Here is an 11,412-nt window from a genome sequence, read left to right as displayed (position 1 = left end):
ATCCGCCCTATCAATGGCCACCGCAACAAGATTCCCCTGATATACAAGGAGAAGACATTGCGGAGCTGAAATCCTTGATGGAGGCACTTGCATTCCAAGTGCAAGAATATGTCTCGCGATTTGATGAGCTCGAGTCTGCAGTTGCTCAATTAGCGGTGAGATGGAGAGAGAAGAGATCGCAGAGTCGACATATTTAATGAGAATGCTTGTATCACAAATGCAAGAGAGTGATAGATATATGGACGCTCGAATCCCCGAACTGAGTCACAAATAGCTCGGTTAGCGGAGATGCAAGAAGAAGAGGTTTACCTTCTTTGAGAGAGCGGTTTTTCTCCTGAGGAAACCATGTTGCCCAATGATGAGGATGACTTCTATGACTCGGACGACGAGTTCCTTTCATATTTCACTGCCCCACGTGAAGATTTCAGCTCTATGCAGGAAGAATCACTCGATCGAGTGACTTATAATGGTCGATCGAGTGAATTTCCAGAAGAAAGTCCTCGATCGAGTAATATCCCTTCTCGATCGAGTGACATACGGAGGATAGTTCTCGATCGAGTGATGTTGTTACTCGATCGAGTGAGATGCGGGAGGAAGTTGGTCGATCGAGTGATTATTCAGATTCGATCGATCGAAATGGCCATGGGGAGCTTTGGTTCGTCATTTTGGTTTGATTTGGATGACGAGTCCGACGATGATGAAGGTTACGGTAAACCTCCCTATTCACAGTAGCCTCGGATACACTTGAAGCTGCGATTTACGGGATGGATTCCACCGAGGAGGTTGATGAAGAAGCGATTGAGACGGTAATTGCCCCTAGCACGGAAGAGGTAATAAACTCTTTTACCTATGATTCCGTGGTCAAGAGCAACCAATCTGAGGTAGTAAACGATAATTTTATTATTGTTTGTCCTAATAGTATTTTGCCTCGTTTGACTCGCTGTTTTCTTTCGAGCTATACCCCCTCATATGTGGACGCACAAATTAACGATTTTTCACCGTCCTTATCATTATAAAATTGTTAATCTGAATTGGAGCCCTATATTATCGTCAATTGCTCCCGCGCTCCTATATTTTGTGGATAAATTTAGGAGCGCCCATAGGAAATTTGTTAGACTTAAATGTTTACATATCTTTATTTCCTACTTTGCTATTCCACTATGGTGCTACTTATGCTGTTGTGTAGCACATGCGCAGCCTATTTTTGACAAAGTTCTGCGCGCTTTGAAATTTTTTTGATTATGATTAATTAGAGAGCTCGAAGAAAAAGAAGGTCGAGCTGGGACCTGACTGAAGCTAGCGCTACCCGGGAGGCAACCCGACGATTTTATTTTGCATTTTAATTCTTTTCAGTTGTAATAAATGGTTTTTATACCATAGACTTTATCAGTTTGCTTGTCCAGTTAGTGTACGGGCTGTTTGTCATTGTGTTTTGCAGGTACTCGCTGAGGATCACTCGATCGAGTACTTTTTGTACTCGATCGAGCACTTTTGCTGCCAAATCCATTCGATCGAGCAGACCTCCTTCTCGATCGACCACCTGCAAACAGAGATCCACTCGATCGATCCCTATTCCAGTCGATCGAGCAGTTTTAGACGCCCATGTTACTCGATCAGCTACTATCCCTGCTATCGAGTATTATTGACTTGGATTAGCTTACTGAGACGGTATTCCGGGCCTTTAGCAACCTCCCGTTTCATGGTCGGTTTGGGGAGGTCCCCTTATTCGCGCAATCTTGTGAGTTTTCCGCATTTACTCTTTTTCTCCTTCAGTTTGCATTTCCTTTCCATGTTTTGGTACAATGGGGGCATTGTACGGTTTGGTTTGGGGAGGTTATGCATCCATATCTGTGTCTGCATATTGTTTTTACTGCATTTCAGTTATCACGTTTATTTTCTTTTTGCATTGTTATTTATTTCGAAAAATTCAATAAAATCACATAAAAATTTGAAAAATTGTTAAAAAATTCAAAAAAATTCACGTTTATTTTAGCATATAGGTTGAGTCGGAACGGTAGATTTCCATGATGAAATTGCTCTATATTTGTCTTTTTGCTTAAGCCTTGCATTGAATTAATTATCTTATTAGCTTTGTCTTATTGCATATCTACGGGTTAATGTTTAATTTAGCTGAACGAATAGACTTGACCTGAAATTTTGGCAACCTAATTATAATTTCTAAGATTTAGAGCCTTATAAACTGGTGTCATTTATGACCAGTTTCATGTAGGATTGTGAGTAGTTACTCCTTGCATAACATGTTCATTAATTTGCACAAATATGAAATTCAATTGCTTTTTGCCGTCGTACATTCGGGTTAGTGGTTGGTGTCACATGCAGGGAGGTGCTTATAATTTCCCCTTTCTTTCATTTTTACCCATAAACTCCACATTAGCCAAATTTGCCTGTTGACCCTTAACTACATCCCAAATTTAGCCTGCCTTGTCAAGCTAGTTTAGTATGTGTTTTTGCGGTATATATTTTATTGTGCCGAGTTTGGTTCATATCATATTGTTTTGGAGTTGGTAATTTATGAAGAAAAGGAGGATGATGAGAAAGAAAAAGACGTGAAAAAGAAAAAAAAGAATTCGGAAAAGAAATAAGAAAAAGAAACCGAAAAAAAAAAAAGGAAAAAAAAAGAAGGAAATCGAAAAAAAAGATGGTTAGTTGTTGAATCGGTTTCTGCTCCTATGTTCTATCTTATTTCATATGAGGAGTATGTTTGGTTCGGTTTGGTGAGTTTTATGCCAAATGAAGGGCATGTGCTTAATTCCATAATTGAGTTGAGAATTGGATGTTGTCATATGGTTCTGTTTAGGTACTAGCTTGATCACCTATACCTCCACATTCCCATAAATGTTTTGCCTTTTCTTACCCATTGCCTCACTTTACCATATTTTTGTAAGCCCTCGGCTGTGACGGACCTTGTTTGGTTGGAATGTATGTATGGTAGTTAGAATTGTCTATCATATTAGTTGCATGCATGTTTATGTGGGTCGTAGTTTAGGTGAGCGACTATTTTTCTTTCTCTCTTACATATTTATGTTCACCCTTTGCTTCATGAGAGAAGAGTGACCCGTGAGAGTCCATTGTTAAAGGTCTTGCAAGGTCGACGGTTCAGCTTTATTTACAAACATCCTATAACTCGTTTGCATTTGACTGTCTGCTATAAGTGTTAGTTTGCTTGCATTAAATTGGCTTAAGTGGGCATTTGTAGCTAGCTCTGAGTTATCTTTTTCCGTTCCTTAGTTGCATTTTAGTTTACTCGGGGACGAGTAAAGGTTTGGTTTGGGGAGATTTGATACGTGCATTTTATATAGTCTTTTTAGCCTATTTTATGCACGTATTTCTATGCTTTTATCGTGGTTTTATGCTACGAAATGCCCCGAATATGCTACTTTGGGTTATTTTGTCTTATTTGCAGGAATGAACCCGAAAGGAGTGAAAACAAGCCTAAAACATGTCCCTACGCATGCATTTAGGAGATGAGTTGAGTCGGAGCTTGGAAAGTACTATTTTGAGATGCGCATTGGAGTAAGGAAGTTAGGCGAGCTAAGAGAGTGCTTCAATTTGCTAGTTCCTGCTTGTAAGAGCCATATCTCGAGTTCTACAACTGATATTCAGGTGATTCCAATTGGAGATGAAAGTTTGTCCTTTTAGCTTTCCAATGCCACCGGAATCACCCTATTTGACCAAGTAACGAAGAAATGGCAGCCGTTTGAAGTTCAGTGCGCGAAGCAGGAATTACGCGCTGAGAAGTGCTCGATCGAGAACTACTTCTATTCGATCGAGAGCCAATTTGCTCGATCGAGAGCTACCTATTCTTGATCGAGTGATTTAAGGGAAAGAAGTTCTCGATCGAGAGGAATTGTTCTCGATCGAGAGGAATGCTAAGGAATATCACTCGATCGAGAGCCTTAAGTGCTCGATCGAGTGGATTTTGCTACGGGCTGGGCTTTTTAGGTTTAATTCCGTCATTAGGTTTAATAAACCTTATTTTCTTATAAATAAGGAGTCAGTTTGTCATTGTAAACTCTCTTCTCTTCTCTTCTTCTTTTTCTCTCACACTTTTGCTACATTCTTGATTCTTGTCAACTCTTCTCTTATTTCCTGGATCCTTAATTTCAATAATTTCTTCTCTCTTTTCTCTCTTTTTATTTAATGTTTATTATTCCCTCTCCCTCTTTATTTATCGCTCTTATTAATTCCATGTCTAGCTAAATCCCCCTAGTATGTTAGGATTAGGGAAGCCGTGGTAGCGATGCTTTAACTGTATTAAATAGATTAGCCCTGCGATAAGAATTGTATTAGGCAATTTAACTGTTATCCGGTCGAATGAATGCATGCAGGAGACCATAAATTTAGTTAACCCCGACCTAGATCGAAAGATTGGAAGGGAAGGCTTGCTTAATTACAATAGGGTATAGCAAATGAGGGCGAAAGTTAAGTCATTTACGCTCTAGGGCGGTTTAAGGACCGAAAGGTGACGACCATAGCTCTTCTTATCAATAGTCTAATCGCCTTAATATTCCCGATAGTATAAGATCTGATGGCTGCCACGGTAGATCGACTCCTAGCATACTCCCTTTTCTTCTGTTAATTTCTCCTTTTTATTTCCCTTGCTTTAGTCTTTAGTTTAGTTAACACAATCAATTCAACCCCCAAATTGTGACATTTAGACAGATAAATAGACAAGTAGATAGTACACCGCCTCCCTGTGGAGATCGACCCTACTTACCGCTGACTTCTGTTAGTAGTAATCTAGGTATTTTATTTTTGGTACGAAACGACAGTATCAAACACCGTCTGGTCCAAAGATGCCACAAGATAAAGATAAAGAGATAGAGCCACGAGGGGTTAAAAGAAGTGCAGTTCTCATGGATCTAAGGCTGAAGATCAAGGTAGAAGAAGGTGTAGACTTTGAAATAGGCCCACACACCGGAAACAAGGATACAGTTGCTAAGTAAATGGATTGCAGATTCCTCAAGGGAAGGACTCAAGCAAAGGGGGCAAGAAGAAGAGGGAAGGACACATCTTTTAAAAAGAGTGAGGTTGTGTAGTAACTTGTCCCACCATACAAGCGAAAGGAAGATTTTGATTCTAGGTAGCGTGGGCAAGTCCCATAGCCACTAAAGATCAACCGAGAATGAGGGAGGGTGGGTGGAATACTCAAACGGGAGGCAAAGGCAGAGCCTAATGATAATTTATTCTATGGGGCAAGAGAAGTGGTGAGGATGTTAGGTTTAGGCTATTAGTGCTGAGCACGGGTATGGCAAAGAAGGAGTCAATGATAGGGCTGGGAAGAATGAAATCGAGAGTGTCAAGGGAGTAAATTCCATTAGAGATGATGGAGCTGAGTTTAGCACCATCCGAGGTGAGGTTCAATGGCCCGTAGATGATATTCCTTAATGGTCCAAGACTGGACCATAGGTCGGTTCAAAGACAAATAGTAGAGCCATCCCTAATGGACCAAATGAGGTGGTTTCTGAGGATAGGCAAACCGATTCCCACGTTATGCTAAATGTGGGATCCGGTCCTAAAGGAAGACGGTAATGGGGTCAGATTCTTGCTACGGATGCCAAGGGAGGCAAAAGAAGTCTTATCGGGAAGCAATTTCCGGCTTAATTTTGTAGAAAAGACATCATTAACGGGGAGGGCAACTTTAATCCCTAGGCCCCTAAGGGCCAAGGGTTGAGTCACTAAGTCCCAGTTAAAGAAATGCAGCTTCTTGGAGGAGTTACTAGACCATAGAGAGGAGCGAGTGAGTTTATCAATATCACTCGGAATAGATGTCGGGAGGCGGATGCATTGCATGGTGTAAGAGGGGATGACATTTAAAGTAGACTTAATTAGGCAAAGTCTACCGGCCCTGGGAGGGGAACGGACACTAATTTTATCATTGCCTCTGAGATCCTCCACTCTATACATGTTTCTAAAAGTAAACTTGGTTGTTTCCCCTTAAACTTGACCTTGAAAAAGCTTTTGTGTACCTTGAATGGGATTTCATCCAATTGTGCCTCTTCCATGCACAGATTGATGGTGATACACTGATACCATTTCCCTAATCATGAATTGCACTTCTTCTACTTCCATCCATGTCTCCTTTAACGGGTCTCTCTTGCCTGACTTCCTTCCTTCTAGGGGCATCAGAAAAGGCTCCCCATTTTCCCCCTACCATTCCATTATTTGCATGGAGGCTCTCTCTACCCTCATCCATCAATCTTGCTTGGATATGGATTGGTCCCCCTTCCCCCTCGGGAAAGGTGGAGCTTCCTTCTTCCACCTTCTCTTTGCCGATGATATTCTTTTGTTTGGACGTACCTTCGAGCGCATCATGTGTGCCTTTTAAGACACCCTCCTCACCTTCTATTCCTCTTCCGGTCAATAGATTTAATTCTTGAAAAACAAGATCTTTTCGATACCTATCTCGGTTTCCCTGTAACTTGAAAAAACCAAAGAGATCTGAACTCCACTTCATCATTGAGGCTATCCACTCTAAGCTTTCAAATTGAAGCCCACAATTTAGGTGTGCGAGTTAAGTAAGCCCACATCCATACGACGACGATAAGAGCTATTATTTGACAAGCCCAAATAATTCATGTTATCCACAACATTATCATCATCTTTAGAAAGAAGAGAGACGATACAATCTTTGCAAAACTCAGCACAAAATTGAAGCAAAAATGGCAGCAATGGCTGCACTTCAAAGCTCTTTCACCTCTCTCTCTCTTTCCTCTAACTCTTTCTTAGGCCAACGCCTCTTCTCTTGTCCAATTCTTCCTCAGGTACTTTTTCTGATTTGATAATGCTCAAACAGGTGTTTAACATACAGTCGTATAGGTTGAATTGTGTCACTTCTTGTTTTTGTTTTGGTTTTTGTATGCGTGTTTTGCAAACGGGTCTAATTTCTTAGGGGAAGTAAGTCTACTAAGAGGGTCGAGGCGGGTTTTTATGTGCTCAAACGCTCTAACCAATTGGTAATGAGTTAGTAACCTTGTTGGACTTGGGTCATTATCATAAAGCTGGATTTTTTTACTTGATTCTCTGAGGTTGTATTACTTGTGATTGTAAGAATCTCATTTTAATCAGCTGAGCAAGTGAAGAAACATACCCATTGTAATTTGAAAGTTGACATCAGCTACAAGTGTGATTTAAAGTTTGAGTTTGGTTCAAGTTATCAGTTTTCGCTTCTAGACTATGATGAAAAAATTCAAACCTTTTGTGGATGGAAATTAGTCATCGTTGGAAGGGATTTTTTCTTGGTTATCCTGTGTTTTACGATATGCAGCTTACTAGACGAGTTCAATTGCGGGGACTACTTGCCCGATGTCATTGGGATTGGGGTAGGGTTAGGACTTAGGCGTCCTTAACTGGTCATTCTAGTCGGTATGAATTGGGTCATTTCTGGTATAAATTTTTATTCAAATCGAATAGAGCTAGGTCATATTGGGTTTGAGCTTGTTTCAAGTTTGTTTGTGTGAGCGAATCAGTTCGAGTCCTTCGGTTTGAGTCAGGTCATTTTGGATCGTGTTTATTAAGATTTTTTGTCATTTGATTAGTAGATAAACTTGGGTAAAGACCTGATGGATTAAATGGTTATGCTCAGCTTCTGACTAGTGAGGCTAGAATGCTAGATTAGATATTGAGCTGCATCTGAATGCATAAAAGAGCAATTGAATGTTGATTAAAGTTTAATGGACATGATGCACTTCCTACTATAATTGAAAAATCGTATATCTGCCATTGTTTTAATTATCTCTTTCCTGTTACTTCCAGGTCAGAACAACTGATCAACCATGTCTTGTTTCTGCCAAGGTTAGCACTTCATACTGTTCCATTATTTGTCTTAGTTTTCGTACTTTCTTTGATCTGATCCCTTCTGTCAACATTTACTTTCTTATCGTTATTGGCAAATTGACTATATATCTTGCTTTCCTTCCCCCCCCCCCCCCCTTTTTCCGTAAACTTTTACCCGTCATTGACGGTTTCAAATGATGATATGTTGGCCAATCCAAATGTATTTTTGAGGCTTTGTTGTTGTCGATGAGGTTACTATTGTTGGTAAGTTCCCCATGTGGAGAGTGAGTTTTAGGCCTTCCCGGGGAGGGGGGCAAGGGGAACGTCCAACATGAGAATCAATCCCATGACCTCCGCTGAGTTTGAAGGTGGGAAGCCGACTACCAGGCTACCCACCCAATAATCACAAAAAGTGTTCACTTGAACAGAGGATTCAATGGAAAAAAAGCTGTCTTAACATGTGTAAGAGGGTACTGGACTTTGTCAATCACTTTTGAATTAGTACAATTTTTTTTCTTCTGCCCAGTAATGTTCACTCCATGGGTTGTCAGTACATCATCTCCGTCTTCATTGTCTAATGTCTTAGAAAACATGTTGATTGGAAAAGTAGTTTTAGAAGTTTGTCTTTCTGAAAGCTGCTTGTACAAACAGCATAATTTGGCACTGCACAGAAGCAACGAATTCAGTATTTCAACTTGTATGAGACTGAGTTTACCCATGGGAAATTGGGAATGGTTTTCAACATTCCTTGTGTGGTGGCCTATCTGGTAGACTTGTACGAAGTTTGTTTAAAAACAGTTTTACAATAACATTACCCAAGTGCCTCAAAGTTCATGAAGATGACCGGGTGGGGGGTCGGTTGGACATAACCTTATAATTGAAAACATCATTAGATTGTTTCGGGTTACCCCAAATGAAGTTTGCGTTGAAAATTTTATCAACCAGCTGTTATCTCATAATATAAGAAGCAGATGCAATTTAGTAAAGTGATCTTGCTTAATTTGTCATGTTCTGAAGCCAAAGAATATCCAGTTCAGTTTTGGTTCTATGTAACACAAATCATGATTGTGTATTACTTGTCTCAGGCTTTTATTATATAGTATGATTCATTTTCTGATAAGTGAATCACGAACTTTGGTTTTAATATTTAGGGTTATCATAATCATTTCCGGTATAATCATTTATTTCTTTGTGATGTAGCTCAAGCACTGGGAGAGGAAAGACTGCAAACCAAACAGTCTTCCAATAGTTCATAAAATGCATGTCAAGATTGGAGATACTGTAAAAGTAATATCTGGAAGTGAAAAAGGTAAAACTGGAGAGGTAACTAAACTATACAAACATAAAAGCACGATAATTATCAAGGATGTGAACTTGAAAACAAAGCATATGAAAGCCAAAGGGGAGGGAGAGCCAGGTCAGATTATCAAGGTATGCTTAACTGTGTTTATTGATTTCTATGAAGTACCTTTTTTTTGCTTTCATTCCATGTAATGATAACGAGAAATCAGTGATTTGTTTGATGCGATACCAAGCTTGGTTAACGTTAGTTCCCCAAGCACAAATAGCTTATCGTTTTAGATTTGTGGTGGCCTAGTTGCTCCTAGTTTGACACCTGAGAATCAACCATCAATGATACTGAATATATGTTGGTCCAATTGTGTGTTTGTCGGTGTTTGGGCAAAAAAGGCTAGGTTCAATTCCTCCATGTAGCTGTTCTGAAATTTTTAGTGATTCTACATATTTAGTTCTAATTAAGTGCTTATGTAACTGCTTCAGTTTCCAATGTGAAGTGGCCAAAGGATAGTATCAAATAGCATTAATTGGATCCGTCATTTTTTCATTAAAATCATATTGGTAAAAATACGGTATGTCTTACCAAAAAAAAAACTTGGGTGGAGTCTGTGACTGCACGCAAGGGTGGAGTCTAGTAGTTAAAACTTGGGTGAAATTCCAGGAGACCCAGGTTCAAGCCTCCCCAAGAGCAAAATCTTGTGGAGCATTCTTAGCCTGAGTCCATCCCTTATAGACTTCGAGTCTGTCACCCTCGGGTGGCTTACCTGGTATACGTGGTTGGTTTGCAAGGCTATCGCATATACCCGAGGGTTTATCAAGTGCGCACCGAAGGTAGTGGCTGCGGGTTCTAGAGGTGGAAATCGGGTCAGTCGGGTCGGGTTTGGGTCGGGTCACGTCGGGTCGGGTCATATCGGGTTCGGGTCATATCGGGTCAGCATACCCTTTCGGGTCGAGTCGGGTCGGGTTCGGGTCGTTATCGGGTCGGGTCATTTCGGGTCAAATGATGTGTCGGGTCGGGTTTGGGCCGGGTCATTATCGGGTCCGGTAACTTAATCGCATTACTATAATTTTTTACCATTAAATTTAGTTTTAACCTATTATTTGGTTTAATTAATTCATTACTAAGTCAAACATATCAATCTAAACACAAAATCACTTTCATTTCGATCAAAATTAAGCTTAATAATTGTCGGGTCATCAATTTAATCGGGTCAGTATCGGGTCGGGTCAATATCGGGTCGGGTCTGGGTCGGGTTCGGGTCACTGATAATCGGGTCGTGTCGGGTTACGGGTCGTCATCGGGTCGGGTCGGGTCGGTTTCGGGTCACAATATTTTCGGGGTCGGGTCGGGTCGGGTTTGCTCAGGTTCGGGTCAGACTTGCCAGCTCTAGCGGGTTCCCTCGTCACCAAAAAAAAAAAAATACGGTCTGCGAAGGATTATATCAAGGTTAGGATCACCTTAACAAAAAATAGTGCCCCCTTATGATGAAACCCTGGGTCTGCCAGTGAATTCTTGGTAACCATTTCTGAAGAAATGCAGAAGACAGGTAATAATAGTGGACAGATTTAAGTAAATATTATGATACTATCAAGCTAATGAGATCGTTGTCTCTCTATGCCAGATTGAGGGGCCGGTTCACAGTTCAAATGTGATGTTGTACTCGAAAGAGAAAGAAGTGACTAGTCGAGTAGGCCATAAAGTCCTCGAGGATGGAAGCAAAGTTCGGTACCTCATAAAGACAGGGGAGATAATCGACAGTGCAGAGAAGTGGAAGGAAGTGATGAAGAATAAGAAAGAAACCGAGATAGCAGTAGCAGCCTAAAAGGCTCTTATCTGAGATTCTTCTTTGTATGTAATGTTATTTTAATCTCGATCTTCTGCAGCCTGGGATTAGCCTAAACTGAACCTCATGTTTTGTAAGATCCAAGCATTTTAGTTACCTGAATTATTCAGGGCTGTGTTATATGTCAATGGTCGCCCTCGTCTCCATTTTGTTCACAGTTATCTGAGGCAAAATTCTAATTTTTAAGTGTTGGTAGACTTGGCAAAACTAAGCCGTCTGAATAACTGACATCCAATTGGCCATGTATCAAAATTCAAAATGACCCAAAAGGCAGCCAATTTGCCCTATAACTGGCAGATATTAACCCGACAAATGTTGCATTCACTTGAGCCTTATCTCAAATTCCACTGGAATATACGTGCATACGAAAAATTCTTACGGAGTAATAAATACAACCCTCGATATCACTCTTACTTCCGTCCGATTGACCAAAGTCCAAAGGCCATAATCATTCTACCAAAACTGAATTGGGACT

General features: G+C 40.5%; 1 protein-coding gene across 1 annotated transcript; it reads left to right on the top strand.

Annotated features, from left to right (window-relative positions):
- Nucleotides 1-6,338: 6,338 nt before the first annotated feature.
- Nucleotides 6,339-11,092, top strand: LOC141633318 (large ribosomal subunit protein uL24c-like). Its single transcript, XM_074445803.1, has 4 exons — nt 6,339-6,785; nt 7,777-7,815; nt 8,998-9,228; nt 10,716-11,092. The coding sequence occupies exons 1-4, from the start codon at nt 6,684-6,686 to the stop codon at nt 10,914-10,916; spliced, it is 573 nt and encodes a 190-aa protein (XP_074301904.1). The 5' UTR covers nt 6,339-6,683; the 3' UTR covers nt 10,917-11,092.
- Nucleotides 11,093-11,412: the final 320 nt, after the last annotated feature.

The sequence above is a fragment of the Silene latifolia genome, chromosome Y (assembly GCF_048544455.1).
Source record: "Silene latifolia isolate original U9 population chromosome Y, ASM4854445v1, whole genome shotgun sequence".
Classification (NCBI taxonomy): domain Eukaryota; kingdom Viridiplantae; phylum Streptophyta; class Magnoliopsida; order Caryophyllales; family Caryophyllaceae; genus Silene; species Silene latifolia.
Note: the sequence above shows the minus strand (reverse complement) of the source record. Positions and strands in the feature narration are given on the sequence as shown.

What these genes read in the sequence shown, in the direction of transcription:
- LOC141633318 (XM_074445803.1), top strand. Translation starts at nt 6,684, where the DNA reads ATGGCAGCAATGGCTGCACTTCAAAGCTCTTTCACCTCTCTCTCTCTT. An exon ending in CTTGTCCAATTCTTCCTCAG is followed by an intron (nt 6,786 to 7,776) that starts GTACTTTTTCTG and finishes TGTTACTTCCAG; the next exon opens with GTCAGAACAACTGATCAACC. An exon ending in CATGTCTTGTTTCTGCCAAG is followed by an intron (nt 7,816 to 8,997) that starts GTTAGCACTTCA and finishes TTTGTGATGTAG; the next exon opens with CTCAAGCACTGGGAGAGGAA.